The sequence below is a fragment of the Vitis riparia genome, chromosome 3 (genome assembly GCF_004353265.1).
Source record: "Vitis riparia cultivar Riparia Gloire de Montpellier isolate 1030 chromosome 3, EGFV_Vit.rip_1.0, whole genome shotgun sequence".
NCBI lineage: Eukaryota > Viridiplantae > Streptophyta > Magnoliopsida > Vitales > Vitaceae > Vitis > Vitis riparia.
In genome coordinates, this window is record NC_048433.1 from 3653458 (window position 1) to 3670806 (window position 17349).

General features: G+C 34.1%; 2 protein-coding genes across 2 annotated transcripts; one reads left to right on the forward strand and one right to left on the reverse strand.

Moving 5' to 3' along the window:
• The first annotated feature begins 3770 nt into the window (after positions 1–3770).
• LOC117911874 (transcription termination factor MTEF1, chloroplastic) lies at positions 3771–4793 on the forward strand. The gene has a single exon (XM_034826298.1). The coding sequence runs from the start codon at positions 3859–3861 to the stop codon at positions 4687–4689; it is 831 nt and encodes a 276-aa protein (XP_034682189.1). The 5' UTR covers positions 3771–3858; the 3' UTR covers positions 4690–4793.
• Positions 4794–4902: 109 nt separating this feature from the next.
• On the reverse strand, positions 4903–15507 carry LOC117911873 (coatomer subunit gamma-2). Its single transcript, XM_034826297.1, has 18 exons — positions 15287–15507; positions 14613–14710; positions 14455–14505; positions 14224–14337; positions 13937–14137; positions 13737–13838; positions 9544–9651; positions 9231–9464; positions 8362–8612; positions 8060–8231; positions 7804–7959; positions 7659–7709; positions 7331–7471; positions 7056–7253; positions 6830–6961; positions 6570–6743; positions 5790–6029; positions 4903–5484 (listed from the first exon to the last, which is right to left on the reverse strand). Exons 1-18 carry the CDS (start codon positions 15330–15332, stop codon positions 5290–5292), a joined length of 2664 nt encoding a protein of 887 aa, XP_034682188.1. The 5' UTR covers positions 15333–15507; the 3' UTR covers positions 4903–5289.
• Between the last annotated feature and the right edge of the window lie 1842 nt (positions 15508–17349).

A 17349-nucleotide genomic window follows, 5' to 3' on the forward strand; every position in this document is an offset into this window, starting at 1 on the left:
CCACTTCAATTAATTGTTTGTTAAAAACCTTGATAATCATGTTATTTGCCAGCTATTCAACGTCTGTTCCTAGTCAGTGAACCTGGTATGTAAGGCATAGCTTTCAGCCAAATTGATTTTTCGTGCTTAAAGAGTGCTGAATCTAGCGTTACATACTCTCTCTTGAAAAACCAATAGGCAGCATCCTCTTATTTCCTTGTCAGCGCTTGGAACTTGGTCTCCTTAATATTTTAAGAGGCAAAAGCCGCAAAACCCTACATCAATTTAACACTATAATGGCAACGCCAACACCGCCCTCAATTACGCTGCCTAAGTTGATAACTAACCTTCAATGGTACCTTGGTTTTCCTCTTCATTGCCTGCATAATAGAGATTTTCTATACTTACAGCTTCATTTCAGCCTGAGTCACATTCATGATTCTTTTGATTCATTAATATCAAAATATATGAAAAAAAAAACCCCAAAAATTTTAAATTAGTATTATATTTATTTTTTTAAATAATTTAAAATACATACACTTTTTAATAAATTTAAAATACCATTTTTACTTGTCATGTTATTAATAACAATGGACAACTAACCTCTTTCATGTAAATATTTCTCTTCCTTTTAAAAAATACATATATTTTAAATTATTTTTAAATATATGAAAATAATTTTGATTTAAAAAAATTAGGTTCTTTTTTCCATATGTTTTTATACTAGTGAGTCAAAACCCACTTTTTTCAAGATTTTACGTCCATCTTTCTTTGTATTTTTGTCCAAATCTATGATAATTTCAACAACTCTTATAAATCTTTATTTACCGAGTGGGTTCAGGGAGCCCCAAATCCTGCTAAGAACGGTCATTTTCAATCACCAAAACAGAAAAGATTTAGAAGGAAGAGAAAAACAAGGAAAAAATTAACATACGGTACTACCTTGGGTAAATCAAACTTTGTCAGGGTGGCTACGAGAGCAAAAGTCCTAATCTGTTAACAGTACATCCAACTCCAAATGCTGCAATGTGAGAATGATTCTAGAGCACTGCAGACAAAATGATTCACATAAAAAAAAAAAAAAAAAAAGTCAACAATTCATCTTTCCTCAACATTCTGCTCGGATCAACAATAATTTTATCAAATTAATTATGGCACAGAAACCTGCAACTCAATGAGAAATACTAGTAAACCAGTTGACAGAGCTAAACATGGATACTACATACCAGAACTATAGGCTGACAAATAAGTAAAGGTAAACCGATATTCACAAAGTTAATAGACAGTTGAAAAGCAAAACACATTTAAGGCAGGGGAGCAGGGGGGCGGGGGAGAAGGAGAGGAAGGAGAGGGAGAGAGAGAGAGAATGCAAAAAATATAATAATAAAACCTCGTTTTCTCATCTGGGTTGGCATGTCCAAACTTAGCCTGAAAACTTTGCACGGGGTGATGAATACTAGTAGATCTTAGCAGCTTGCCACTTCTTTAATAAGAGTGACTTGCTATTTTCTTGGTTGTCAAAATACAAGAAGTTTTAAAGCACTGATTGCATGGGGTCCCCTAATTTTGTAAATGGTTATGACTCTTGCAAGTTATCAACTAAAGATGACCAAAGACAATTGTGAAAAATGCCATTAACATACTATATCGAATTTGTAGAGTAACTAGACTACATTAGTTTAATGTGCCCAGACTCTAGAAAAGAAATTTAAGTACTTGAGATGTAAGATGAAAATTCTAGCACCCCATCTTTCCAGTGCAGAATTCTTAGACACATTGCATAGTTGGCATAGCAGCTTTATTGGGGTTGACCGTAGAAAGATCTAGAGGTTAATCTCTGTCTTTTTTAGAACATATAGAAAAGCAATCATAGAACATTTGAATGGATGGATCAGTCAACTTTGGCTATAAAAATTGCATTTCTAAAAACCTTGTACATTTGGATAGATGGTTACATGGGGAATGTAAGACTTTCTTTTGTTAATCTTTTAGTATAACATGGGATTTGGCTAATTGTTGTGGGGTTGTGCTGTAGCTAGGTTTGATTTGTACATCCTTTTCCTTTCACATGCCAAATATATTTCATGTAGGTTGCACCTCTTTCTGTTCGACACTTCATCATATATTTACTTTTAATCACCTTTAAAAAAAAAAAAGAAAAAAACAAGTCTTTTGGCATAGAATCCAATAAATGAACCCCCACTCCAATCCCCAGCCAAACTTCCTTTCTCCAACAAATGGTGCATACCACTCATCTTGACAAGTTATATATCAAGGAGAAAAACGAACCATGTGGTATGAACTGAAAATAACATGTGCAGTTGAAAATGAGTCTCTCTCATAAGAATATACAAGTACTGAACCTGTTAGTACTCCAAGTTGGATGCATGTACTTACCTTGATGCTAGATCTGCAATACACATTGACAGTTTCTTCATTGTCTCAATCTAAACAATAAGTCCATGATTTGTAGGATCCCAAAATAACCTATCAATGGTGGAAGATCTTCTATATACATAATTGACATAATCTCAGGTGCCCAAGTGAATTAGGTTTCTAATTTGTATTGACAAGCTACCATTTGCAAAGCAAACTAGGTTTTTAATTTGTAAGCGAGCTACAATGTGCAAATTGAACTCCTTCAAGATCTAGGACCCAGATTATTAGAAACTCACTCCTCTTCAACATTTTGTTAGGAACTTTCTGATAGAACATAAACATTTGCATATGAACTTAGAGGTGTACTAAAAATGTTCAGCAACTCTGGTAAGGAGGGTTATGTTTATCTAGATTTTTTTTCTCTTTTTTCTTTTGATAGATTTTCTTTTTCTTTGCTTGTGTTTTTTTTTTTTGGTTGTTACATCCAAATTAATTCATGAGAAGTTCTTTTCACAAGATCTTTTATGCCAAATGATAACTAAACAAGATAACTTAAGGACCTAATACACTTGAAGCACTTGAGATTATGGCTTTCTATGTAGATGAGCTTACACCACACAGATTATTTGTGAAGCCTAGAAATCTTAAACTTACTAGACTTTAAACCAGCTTGAAGATATATTGCAAGAAGCTGTGGCAGAAACGCTTGCTGAGGATCGAAGCCACAGAGTACTTTCTGGTTGTTGGTTGATAGCATCTTCTATAGCATTCCCAACCCTAAATTAACAATAATTTCATTATCTAAGTCGCAGATTCCAGTACTAAGCCAATATCATAACAGCAACAATTATGTAGAAACTGATAATTATTAGGCAAAAATCAGAAAGCATGGATAAAGATTCTTTAGCAACATGAAAAGAACCCAGTCAAATCGCAGACATAAAATCAAAATGTAAATCCATTGATTTAAACAAAACAATTCAGGAACATGAAAAAATAAATAAAAATAAGAAAATTGTACAAAAGAAGAAAAAGATTTACATACCTATAACCAGTAGGCTCGATCTATTTGAAATCAGTGGAAGGGCTTTATCTATTTGAGATAAGAGGAGATCTGGACTCAGACATGGACGGCGTAGATTGATCCCGATGAGATCATCAGAGATCGAAACTCACATATATGAACCTTAGAGACAGATCTACAGCATACATAATTGCAGCTGAGTGTAGCCTTAGGTTTGGATCTGTTTGGATAAAAGGAAAATATAGATCTGAGACAGATGATATGAAGAAGCAAAAAGAGCATTATATAGACGGAAGGTGTTGCACGCGCCAGTACTTTTTTAAGTTGTAACATATTTTAGTTTTCTGTCGCCATGTAATAAGAATAAGCTATGGAAAAAAAGGTCTAGAAACCGATTGTCTTACCTTATCTTCATTCAAAAATTAACAACCGACCAGTTCAGCTCTTCCATTGAGCTACATTCCCGCTAAACCACAATGCTTCACTCCCTCCATATCCCAACCATATCTTCCATCAAAAGCCCTAGTTCTCAATCTCTCTCTTCTTCTGAACACCCTCCTTATCTGCTCAGATTCCGTACATCTCACCGTGAAAATATCCGGTACCTCAAAACCCTGGGCATCATCGATCCAAGCACCAAACCACACAAATTCCCATCGCCAGAAGCCGTAGATCAAGTCCTTTCCACCGTGAATTTCCTTAAATCTAAGGGATTCTCCGAGCCCGATTTCCCCAGACTCTCCTTCCTCTGCCCAAAACTATTCTCTTCCGACTCCGACCCCACCGACATCGAACCGGTTTTTGATTTCCTAACCTTAGATTTGGCCGCGTCGGATCAAGAATCATGCAGTTTGATTCTCCGGTGCCCTCAGATTCTGCTGTCGGATGTAGAGTACTGTTTGAGGCCAACACTTCTTTATTTGAGAAAATTGGGAGTAGAGAAGCTCAATGTGCCTACTTCGCTTAACGCCCATCTTTTGAACACTCGGGTGGAGAGGCTTGTGGCGAAGATTAGGTTTTTGCGGAGCGTGGGACTATCGTACGAGGAATCCGCTAGGGCTTGTGGGCGGTTTCCGGCCGTTTTTGGCTATAGTATTGAGAATAATTTGAAGCCCAAGTTCAATTATTTGGTGAGGGAGATGAAGAGGAGTGTTGAGGAATTGAAGGTGTTTCCGCAGTACTTCGCATTTAGCTTGGAGAATCGGATAATGCCGAGGCATTTGCATTTGGAGCAGAGGAATGTTCGGGTTTCATTGAAGAGAATGCTATTGTGGAGCGATCAAAAGTTTTATGCGAAATGGAAGTGAGGCTTGGTACGGATTTTCTTCATTATTATTACTCTGTAAGGATATGGTTTAAGCTCAGTACACCCAATTAAAACCTTAATTCTACAACCCTGCAAATTATTCAATTCTTTTGGGCATGTTCAAATAAGGGATGTGAAACCTCCGTCAATGTGCACAACCAAAATGACAAACAATCCAATTCACAATAATTGCAATGTTTAAGACCAAAGAAAATGGCGTCTCAAAAATTCATATCCGATATATGATCAAAAAGGAAAATCAAGCAGGCTTGATGCCACCTACACCTGATTTAGAAGGAAAAAAAACTGAAAAAAGAAGCAACAGGACATACAGGCCCACCGACTCGATCCATGAGCCAAAACTTACATGACGCATGAGGCTTGATATGTTATTACCAGATAAACAGATGAGTACAGAATAGTTCCTTAGAAAAAATGCATATGATTTTGCCTAAAAGCTGAACTGCAAGACGAGGCGATCCTCAGTTCTTTTCTACATCTAGCGTATTTCTTTGCAACAATCCACCTTTGATCTCATTCGAGAAAGAAAAAGAAAAGGCCGGAATAAAAGCTGAATAAAACATTCCCGCAGATTAACCAACTAGCCGCTTGCTACAATCTCGTGAATGGCATCACTGACACTTTCATCCTCGGATCTAACAGCCAGCTTCATGGCAACCTCCTTGGGCCCATCAATTCCAAATGATAACCGAACAAGCACTTTCATATTGCCTATGAATACACCAGACAGTAAACACGTGTGTGACCTTGAATTGCTAGGGACAACCTCTGTGCCCTGAACACCACCAAAACAGAACAGGGGGAAAAGGTTCAGCTTCCACAGAGGTATGGTAAACAAGACAAAATAACTCAATACCTGGCTAACCAGCAAATAAATTATATTTCTTTGTAGCTGCAATTTCAGTGGAAGGGAAGTTTTAAGGAAGATTTGCATATTGGTTGAGAACTTTGGAGCCAAATTCTTTTTCAAGCTTTAAATCACCTCATATCAATGAGGTTTTATCCGATGTTTCCATCTTTGAGCTGTCAAGTGTTCTGAGCAGGCAAAACAATTGGAAACATTCCCAGTAACAAGCTTACCTCACAGGGCTGCAGTCCAAGAAGGCTGATCACAGTGCTCACGGCTTCAGCCAAACTCTCCCTAGGGCCTAGTCCATATTCATCTACCCGCTCAAACTCTGGACCCATGCTTTCCCATGCATTTCTGAAATTGGAGACCCCAACCTTCAACACATAATCAGCTGCAACAACTTCAAGGTCCTCCAGCTGGTATTCGTCTTCGACACCATCTTCCTCTGTCTCACCAGTAGTTGGATCAACCTGGAAATATAAACAAAACACATGATGAAAACCATGTAGAATTTTTTGTTGGAGATTAGTTCATCAGTATGGAAGCATCCTCTAGTGTAATTTCTATTTGCTTCTTAACATGGCATTCTAATCCATTGACAGAAGCACTTCAGTAATGGAATTCATCAGTCTGTTCATGAAGCAGATCCAGTCAATAAGACATAAGATGCCAGTACGTGGCAAGCTGATTGAATATGCTTAATGAGTCACAGTTATTGACGCAATCATACATTTAGCCTGAATTTACAAACAGCAATAAATAATCCTTAAAAGAATCCAACACTCAGAAATGATATGAGATGGTACCAACTTCAACCATCACAGTATTAGATTAAAATCAAGGAAAATGATTAGATAGCTGAGAAGGGGCAATGGCAAATGATGACAGCATACATAGTTAAGCTAGCAATTCGTATATAACTTTCAGGAGTCTTGGTCTGCATATAGAAATATGGAGAAGAAAGAGTGCCATGCATCTGACAGAGATAAGGGGAGAGATATCTATCATACCTCTTTAACAATGAACTTCAACATATTTGAGAATTTTCCAACTGCAGGGACTCCATCTGGCTTCTCAAATGCCACAAATGTTTGTCCTGGTGAATCATAAGGAAGAGATCTTAGGGGCTTGGTTGATACTTCGGAGAATTCCTCTGCATCTGAAGCATCCACGATAACAGTGACCTGCCAACAAGTATAGAAAAGTTACAATGGAAGTCCCGAGTAAGGTCAGAAAACATGAAGTGCAGCTGTTCTAAATTGGTCATTACGTTTTCCAGCAATTGCTCAGGAATTGTATTGGTGCAGTTGTACTGGAACACAACATGCCTATCAAAAATGTGCTTGACAACATTAACAGCATATTCTGTTTCTGCTTCTGTCAGCTCTACAGGTGCTGAGGACTGATAAATAAAACGAAAAAAGAATAACTTCTGAATTAGTAACATTTCAAATTAGTCCATGTGCATGAAGCGTATGTGAAAAAAAGCAGGGGACCTTGAAAGGCTTTCCAAAGCTTGCATATTCTGGAATAGAGGAAAGCAGTTTCTCGTATGCATCAACGGTGGATGTGGGGCCACTTGGAGGAGCACCCAAACCAGTTGGCTTTTTACCTGGAGCTTTCTTCTCAGCCAGTGGCTGAGACTTAACCTCTCTAGGTACACAATCAATGTCAAAAGGCTCTTCAGAAGGTTCCTGCATGCACATAAAACACATCAGAGATGATGACATTAACAGGCACAACATCCAACCAAGACTGAAACAACACTCACATAGTTTTTCAAACTGGTCTCCAAGTTGACCAATGGAATGTCCAGTAACCCAAAGAGGAAATCCTTCACACCTTTATCAGTTTCAACAACAGAACCGTCACCTCCAAGTGTGTTCAGATAGAGTGTTGCCCTATCACGAACCTGCAAACAGATTAGCATATAAAACTGCTTAGTCCAATTTGAAAGACAGAGCACATTGAAACAATTAAATAACAATACAATTTACCTTTTAAAAAACCTTAGTAAATAACCAAGAGAGCATTTTGTGTGCATAGCACTTCAATACGCCAAAACCTCAGAACATAAAACATGAAAAAGGAAAACTCACCTCATCGTCACTGTCAAAAAGACAGCGTCTCAACAGAACAAATATCCGTGGCTGTCACAGAGTAGAGAAAAATTACAACTTAAGTCATAACTAGTAATTCACTTGAAAACTAAATTTTTAAAAACAAACAGAAGCTATACAATACCTTCAAAGAATCAACCATAGCACCAAATTTTGCCAATGTACTTACAGCACTTGCTCGAACAGTTGCATTCTCAAGAATTACTCTGTTATAGATGTACCGTATATATTTGCTGGGATCTGAGGTTTTTGGCCCTTCAATCCCCAGAAAATGGAGTATCTGAATTAAGGAAATAAAATTGAGTAGACTATCTATAGTCAAAGAAGTAAATAAACACCATGAGCTTGAATTAAAGATATTAAATGGAGAAAAATGCTACCTGTGTTGAAAGATAGGTGAACTCACAATCTTCAATAAATTCACACAGATGAAGCAACCCGCTTTCTTTTGCATCAGGAATATCTCTTATGAGAATCACGATTGAATCAACAATCGCCTTTTTGTACTCAAATCCACCTTCTTCCCTAAGAATGTTGCTTAAGAAGTTCATCCTGAAAAGCCAGGGAAAAAGGGTTATTCTATTTCACATGACAGAAACATTTTACACTGTTCATTTTAAAAAGACATAAAAATAAAACCCAAATGTTTTAATGATGACATCAAAAACAGGATATCACTTACAAGGCTCTATACTTCAAAGGAAACTTCAAGCACAATGATCTGATGGCTTCCACTACAACAATTTTGAATTCATCAGCAATATCTGACATGAAATTTGTAATTTGCTTCATCAGGCGATCCACACTTGATTCATTTCCTGTCTTCAGAAGAGTGGTGATTGCCAGTGTTGCAATGCTTCTGTTCTGGTCAGAAATTAGGCTTTCCATATCTATGTTGCAGTTAGTTACAGCCATTGGATGTGTCATTGCCACCTGCAAAGAATTCAAATTTAAGATTATTATTATTATAAAAATTTTGTTATCATGGTCAAAATCAGGTTAGCAAAATGATTATAGTCAAAATGAGCATCACCAAAATATTTGCTCCTTCCAGCAAATAGGAAGTATAGAGTCAAAGATTTCTTCTAAAAATTGCTAAATGTGAAGCCTGCTACAGACTTGCAGAAATAGTTCCATGCTAAGTAACAGTGATTATCAAAGAATAGAGTAAGACCATTACAAGTTTTCAGTCAATAAATATTAGTCAGCATTAGCAGTAGGAATGATATTATTGACCACAACAACACACACATGTTTTAGTCTCTGCATATCACCAGAAGGGTGAATTATCTATTGTAATAATCACATGTTCAGGTGAAAAAAAAAAAGTCAAGATTTCCAGCATAAGGAACATTGTGACTTCAAAATTTGGTAGCTTTTTCAAGTATTAAACTGCTTACAAAGGCCCCCATCCATCACACACTAACTAAAGAGATGGAGCTGTGGGTGACCAAGATGAAACAACCACAAACAAGTGTCACCCTCAACATAATACTTGACCAAAAATAATAGCAAACAATTTGCTATAGTTTATGTGAAAAAAGAAATAACCTTGTTCAAAGTCCTGACAGCAGCAAAACGCAGCACTGGCTTGGAAGAACTTAGAAAGAGTTGGAGAACAGTAATTGCTGGAGTCAGTTCCCTACTCGTCACACCACTGAGCTCTGTTATTGCTCTGGCAGCTTCAAAAATCACCATCTCTGCCTTGTGACGCAGACAACCCTCAAGAAAATCATAAAATGGGCGGTCACCCGTTTGTGTGTTAGTGCCCGATTCTCGAATAACCTGCACACATTTATTGAATGTGGTGACACAAAATAATCACCCATGCTGCACAGACTATGTTCCAGAAAAAGATATGCACCTGGCTGGTATAACGGATCAAGAGGCATTGAGCCAATGGTGAGCGAACATTTCCTCTAGTTAAGCTGGTGACTAGCTTGCTAACAGCTAAGCGATCATTCTGCCGAATCTGCAAGTTTGGGAGCCACAATGAAGACTAACAAGGCCCACGAAATTGACCATAAAGCACAAAATATTACATAACAAACGTAAAATATACAGATCCGTTTAGGTTTGGAGTGATCATGCTACATGTTATAACCCCACTGAGAAGTCTATATGCATATATTAATAAAAAGTGTCTCAAAAAATGTGCACCAAAGTACAAAGAAAATATACAAAGGGTGTCAGACAAAGACAGAACAAAAGAAGGGGGAGGGGGGAAGAGGGAGAAAGAAAACAACCAAACACTCTCTCCTCTACTTAGCGCCCAACCAATCAACAATTCACTTTTGACAGAGATGCCTCCTCTATTCAATGCCTAACACACTCCAAATAATTACACATAAAAGAGGATTTAAGCACTTGGACCAATTGGTTCACATTTTCAAGTGTGCACCAATTTCTCTCCCTCCAAATAATCCAAAATAAACACGAAGGGGCAGTCATTCAGCGCTTTTCTGTTTCTTCCCGACAAAGGACTGTTCCAACTTAATAAAGTCAATCTTGTTGAGGAAGACATCACTTAAAAGCATCCCAAACATAGAAAAGACCAACTGCCACAACAAGAATGTTGTGGCACAACGTTGATGTGGCAATTCTACCCTTTTGCACATATAAAATCTTTTTCCCAAAAACAACCTATTCTTTTCAGCTGATCCAAAGTCAATATCTTTCACCATGCTGCTTCCTTGACAAAAAAAAAAACCCCCACTCTCATTGAATAAAGAAATAATGTCTGCAGAAGCATAGGAAAACAAAATAAGGTCTTGTTTATTTTTTTGACTTATGTCTTAAAGCAAGTTGCTTTAAGGCTTAAGACGGGTTAGAATGGTTTGTTTTTTTAACTTATTACTTATATTATAAGATAATTTTGTTTTAATAGAAAAAGTTCAATTTTTTAAACTTGTCTTAATGGAAAAAGTCATTTCTTTTATTTTATTTTTTCAACCTCTACAATACCCAAATCCAATTTTCATTCAAAATAAAACCAAATTTACTTTGACAATTTTTGCGTATTCCTAAAGAAATCAAATCACCCCAATTTCATGAATTTGACTAAGAAATGAGTTTACCATAACTTGGCAAAATGTCATCAAGAAAAAAACTAAGCATAATTGACTTATATTCTGTTTTTTACAAATTTCTCTTTTATTTCTCAAGCAAATTTAGATCTAAAGTTTTTGAAGAATTGGCTGGCCCTGCTTCTCGTTCTCCCCAGATACCCTTAGAAGAAAACCTAAAAAAAAGGAAGAGTCACTAAGACAAGAGCTAGGTGAGCAAGCAAGAAGGAACGGCTAGAAAAGGTGAGGCAAGAGGCTCTCCATCTCTAGGATGATTGTGTCCAGGATTTGGTAATCTAACCTTGCTTCTTCTGGTCAGCTCATCACACTAGCTTGAATAGTCTCAAAGCTAGGCTACGATTGCCTCGAAGGAATGCAGAGTTGTCTTATAATAGTGAACACTCCCCTTACATCTCATAACTCATCCAATTATCAATGAAATTAAACTCCTAAATTCTTATAGATTCCTCTTTAAAAAAAAAAATAAAAAATAACAACACTAAAATTATAAATTTTGGATAAAAAATGAATTTAATACATTTTTTCAAAGTTTGCCCTTTACAATACCACAAAACCAAAATAAATCAACAACCATCAATTCAAACTCCAAATTAGAACTCCAAAAGATAACTCACAAAATAAAATAAAAAATAAAAAATTAAGATTTGATATTCTTATTCCTAAAGAAAAGACGTATATAAAGATATTCTTATTCCCCAAATTGAAAATCCAAAAATTAATAAGTTAATCTTAACAATTAAACACGCATTTTAATCACCACTTCATAGATCCAAAGATGCACTACATATAAATCAATGAAACTTAATTAGGAAATTAGTAAGATTTTCTTCAGTGGTGTTTATTTTTTTGTCTCAAATCCTAATTTAACTTAAGTCTAAATGTAAATTAATAGTATCAAGTATTAAGTTGACTTTTTTAGTTTTTTTTTTTTTTTTTTTCTAAGGTGGTGTTTGTTTTTTTAACTTAATGTTGAATGCAATTTGCTTTCAGACTTTATATTGTTTGTTTTTAACTTTTTTTTCAACATGTCACTTATTTTTAAAAAAATTTGTTGGCTTTTTGTTCAATACTAAAAATAATTTTTTAAAACAACCAAAACACAATCTCAATACAACATTCACCTTATTAATACTTAATACTTAATATAAATAAATAAATAAAAAAGAGTTAAATTAAATTCTACTTCTACCTAGATTTAAGAGCCTTTTGGCAACCGGTGTATACTTCATGTATACTTTGGGTCATTGTTTTGGTGTTTCTTTTTAATATATACTCTTTGTTTTTACCTATTAAAAAAACAAAAAGTTCTATTTAGATTTAAATTAAAAAAATAAATAAAATAAAATAAGATAAAATAAAACTACCTAAGTCTTAAAGCAAGTTGCTTTAAGAAATAAGTCAATTTTAGAGTTCTCGTTTTTAATTTATTACTTTTTTTAAGACAATTTTGTCTTAGTAGAAAAAGGCGAAACTTTTTTTTACTTTTATCTTAAATCTTAAAGCAACTTGATTTTAAGACTCTAAAAAAATTAGTAATCAAACATAATTAGAAACTCTAATCAGTATGCAATTACCAATTTCCTAAACAATTATATAATTAATCATTGCAAACTTTTTATTACTGTAATCCATTTTGGTATTTTAGGATTTAGGATATTTGGAAATATATGAAATTACTTTTTTTGTCAAATTATTAGTTTTCCAATATCTTATCATTAATTATATAAAATAACACTGTAATAAATTTGCGTATTTTGGAATATTCGAAAATATATTATATTACTACTTTTTTTTCAAAGTTTTAGGTTTCAAGTATCTTTATTTTTATTTTTAATTCTACAAAACAAGAAGAAATAAATAATTATTTTCATAAGGATAAAAATTGTCCATTGAACACATAACAACAGTTAGAAATCAACGAAAATGAACAATTTGACACTTAATGACATTTAGACATTAGTAAATACAAACAACTTAATAAGTGTCAGCATTCAGTTCTATTTAGAATTTAAGTTAAATTGAGGTCCTTAAGATTTAAGACAAAAAAAAAAGAAAAAAAAAAAACACACCTAAGTCACAGCAATGAACTGTATAAGGGGAAACGAAACCATCTTTTGCATTGAAAACAGCTAATTCTTTAAGGAGACTATAAATTGGTAGTCTATACTCTAGAGTTGATGTGGAGTTCTTGACTCCAATATGAAACAATCATTCTAAAGGAGCAACAAAACAGAATGGACAAAAAATCACCACTTTAAATCATAGATAGCCCAGATGTTTAAATAAGACTATAAAAGAGTATATGAAGATTTCAGTGACAACCAAATTGTCAGTGTCAAAAGGTCCAACCAAGACTTTAATATAGCACATGTTGGCATGGATGTGGCCCCCCATGTCCAGTGAGAAGCATCCAGATATTTATCAATTTTAGAATAAATTTCCTTTACAGAATCAGCTTGCATAATTACCCCCAATAGACCTAAGAGCTTACTGCAGTTTCACTTGGAAATCACCATGAAATCATCTCCATTCCAGTAGAAACTGAGACTATGGTTTCTCCCCTAATTCACAAGTTACACAGCTAGAACCAAATAAATAAATAATAGAAAGGCAGGTATTGCTTGCTTTGAGGTTAAAAAGCCATCATAGAAACTGATGGAAAACTAGCTTGGACAATTTACAAACAGAGTCACTATAACTCACTTCAAGTTTTACACTTGAAATAAAAAGGAAAGTGGAACTGGCCTGCAGTTGAAAAATCATTCTTACTAAAACTTGCAAATAAACTCATTCTAACTCCCACTGCAGCAACAATAATGAAGCCAACACAAATTGTGCAACATCCTGGTTCATCATTTATAAAAAGCCATGTGCAAAATTTTACCTCTATGAAGTTCAGGAACTATCTTTCTAACAAGCTACTCTGTATTCTGAATTTAAACTTAAACATGGAACCAAAAATCCACCATACCTGATGCAGGAGAGCTAGGGCATGAAATTGCACAAGTGCTGCCCTTGATTGAACAGCTTCCTGTACTTCATTACTCCACCTTCTCACTATCTCTGGGTTTGTCTGTCCAAAAAAAAAATAATCATATTATTAGAGCATGTAAGAGGATAATTTAAACATATATATAGAATAAAAAAAATCTACACACAACCCAATTGTACCTGGAGAAGATGAATTCCACTGACAAGAGCTGCACTTGCAACAACAGGGTTCTTGTCAACTATTGCTTGTTTCAAGTATCGCTCAATCTGGGTGAGAAGGGTTCCATCCGTTATTCGACAGAGAACCCGAATAGCATTTGCTCGATACATATCAGTCTTGCTATTCATGTCCTTCATAAGTGAGCTAGTCACAATAATAACCTTTTGTATATAAATTATAAACCAGTCAGCACTTTTCACAAATAAAGTTGGTACAAACAAACAAATAAAACAACAATCAATTTAACCTCATCAGCAGAAGGAGAAAGCTCCTTTATCATTAAATACACCATTCTCCTTAAACCAGTGTCTCTAGACTGAAAAAGTTTCGTGACAGCAAAGAACACTTCTGTGGCTTCGATCTGTAAATTTAGTGCAAAAATAGATCATTTATAAAAGGAAGGACCTATGTTTCCATGATGCATCATGGAAATTAACATACCTCAAAATGAAGAAAATTAAAACACTATAAAATTCACCTTTGTAAATGTCTCTCCTTGATTCAGTAGATACAGAAGCTTTGTAATGACCTGGAATGAGAATACAATAAAAAAAGACCCAGAAGAATCAATTTCCAAATAAGGAAGAAAAACAGAGAAAACAAATTCAACCACAGAATAAGGTGGCATAAACTTACCTGAGAACATCTCCTTGGCTCAAGCTGAGGATCATTGAACACTCTAGCTTCCTGAAGAACAGCTCCCTTCTCAATCCCGAGAAAAGGAGAGTAATCCGCTGCAAAACAATCAAATTTAAATAATTAACACCCAAGCACATTGGTAAACACTATAATTTACTTCTAGAAAACCTAAATCAACCAAAATCTGCCAGTACCAAATTCGCAAAAATAGCTTCAACAAAATGCTTTTCCTAAAGATTCAATAGCATCACATAATTGGAGAATAAGGGCATTCATACCCTAAGCAAACGGGCAAAAATATTCATCATGTATAGAATCAAAGAGATCTAGATATCCAGACAATATATATCAGATCAACTACAATTAAACAACTATAATATAAATTACCAAACTACATTGTGATCTAAGGCCACGGTACAACTAACCAAAACTATAATTTAAAAAGAAAAAAAAAAAAGCTGATCAGATCAGGTCGAATTAGACCATAATCCTATTCGAATTGGCTCCACTAGCACACAATACGCTCATGAATGGACACAAAAGAATCAGAAAAACACAGATCTAGCATATAACGCTTGACCGACTTCTTCTACAGAAATTGATAGAAAAAGTTTGGATCAATCAATTGAATTGAATTTTAAAAAATAAAAAAAATAAATTTTCGAACACACCTTCATCGTCGCGATCGTCGTCCTTCTTCACGAGAGGCTGAGCCATGGTGAAATGAGAGGGACCGATTCAGATCTGGGAAGAAAAGGAAGGAAACACAGCTGGAAACCTTCCCTCCGGTTATCTCTCTCTGAATATGTACCGATATGAAGGAGTGAAGACTGAAGAGGGCTACAATGAAGATCTGGCTTTTGCCCTCTAACACGCAGATGTGAGGAATGGAAGAGCGAGAATGGGAATAAGAAGGAGATGTCGATCTTCTGAGGTTGGAAATTGTGCTATGCTTACAGTTACAATACTAAGGCCAATCAGGGAACGCCACGTCAAATTTAAGAGCGTCGGGTGCCTTGTTAAATTAGTTAGGGCCTAGGGGTAAAATTACTGAAATGCTCATACGCCTGAAAGTAACTTTATAACAGCACCTATGCTTCCACATTAAAATAACCCGTAACATTAAAATTGTTTCGGTAACAATTTTCTGTTCCTTAAAAAAAAAACATAAAATATGTTTAATAATGAGAAACTATTTTTTATTTTTTTGTTTTTAAAAACAGAAAAAATTGTGTTCTATATTTTTTAATTGTTTTCACTTATTTTTTTTATAATTATTTTAAAAAATAATTATATTATAAAATGATTAAAAATAAAATATTACACATAAAAATTATTTTTTAAAATATATTTTAAATATTAAAAATAAGTTGAAAATATTTTAGGTTTTTAAATCAACTTTTGTTTTAGAAAACATTAAACAATGATATTCAAAAACTATCTTTCAAAATTATAAAAGAAAAATAGTTGTCAAATATGACCTTATTATAATTTTTTTCTTTTTTAGTTTTTAAATTGCTTCAAATCATTGATCACTTCTAAAATAACAAGGGAGCTTCATGTTTTGAAAAAATGAGAAAATTTCTAAGTCTTATTTAATAACTATTTTTTAAAACAATTTTAAAAAATAGTTTTAAAAACTGTTTTGTGATTTTTATAGAACAAAAGTGTATTTGAAATTTTAAAATATTTTTAATCTAGTTTGAATTTTTTAAAAATAATTTTTATATCTTGTATTTTATTTTTAATTATTTTATATATTTATATAATTATTTCTTAAAACAATCTTTAGAAAACAAATTAAAACAACAAACAAACAACTAAAAGATGTTTCTGAAAACCCTTATTTTATTTTCTTAAAAACATAAAATAAAAAATAATTTTTAATTATCAAAATGTGTTTTTTATATTTTTTTGTTTTAAACAATAAAAAACGATTCTTAAAAATAGTTGTCAAATAGTCCATTAATTTTTAAAGAAAATATGAATAATTTAAAATTAAAATCATAGTGAAAAAACATGTATCTTTGTATAGTTGTGTTTTTTTTTCTTTTTTTCTATTTTTGAAATAAAAATTAATCTTTTTTTTTCCATCACCAAATTCTTTAGAAGTTTCTGTTTCAATCAGAGAAAGAAACACTGTGGTGGAATTAGAAAAATTCTTTGAAAAATAATAATTTGGTTTAGACACGCCTCTTGGTTTGTAAAAAAAAAAACACATAATAATAATTTTTATTTTCTTTTATTTTTTTTCCTCTTCATTTTTCTTTTTATTTTCTTTTCTCTACAACTTCCTACAAATTAAGTTCCCCAAATGTCTAGTTTACTTTTCTCTTAGAAAAAAAATCAAGGGCCTAGAGCCATTAGACTGAGAAGAATCAGAAGATTGACTCAAGAGCAAAAGCTCCAGAGTAGATTAATTGCAGGCCTAACAATTAATTAAGCGTCGATGGGAACCCGAACCACGGACGCCTGTGAATGCAGAAGATTCCATTAATAACGAATTCAATGGGTGGCATGGCGGAACCAACCTGGTATCAATTCATCTGCCACTTGAATTCTTCTCAATTGGAAGCAATATTTATCCTTATCCTCAGACATAAATAAATGAGATGCTGCAACGGACCATAGCATACATAATGAGTCTCCAAAATGGGAAACTAGTACTCAAACAGCTTCTCAGATCCTTTACCATGGCCGCTCTCTGAGATATCAGCATTAGTAGTCAAAGACA

Coding starts and splice junctions, on each gene's coding strand:
- LOC117911874 (XM_034826298.1), top strand. CDS start 3,859: ATGCTTCACTCCCTCCATATCCCAACCATATCTTCCATCAAAAGCCCT.
- LOC117911873 (XM_034826297.1), bottom strand. CDS start 15,332: ATGGCTCAGCCTCTCGTGAAGAAGGACGACGATCGCGACGATGAAG. Junction 9,652..13,736: donor CCCTAGCTCTCCTGCATCAG/GTATGGTGGATT, acceptor CCAAACTTGCAG/ATTCGGCAGAATGATCGCTT. Junction 8,232..8,361: donor CCTTTGAAGTATAGAGCCTT/GTAAGTGATATC, acceptor CTGGCTTTTCAG/GATGAACTTCTTAAGCAACA.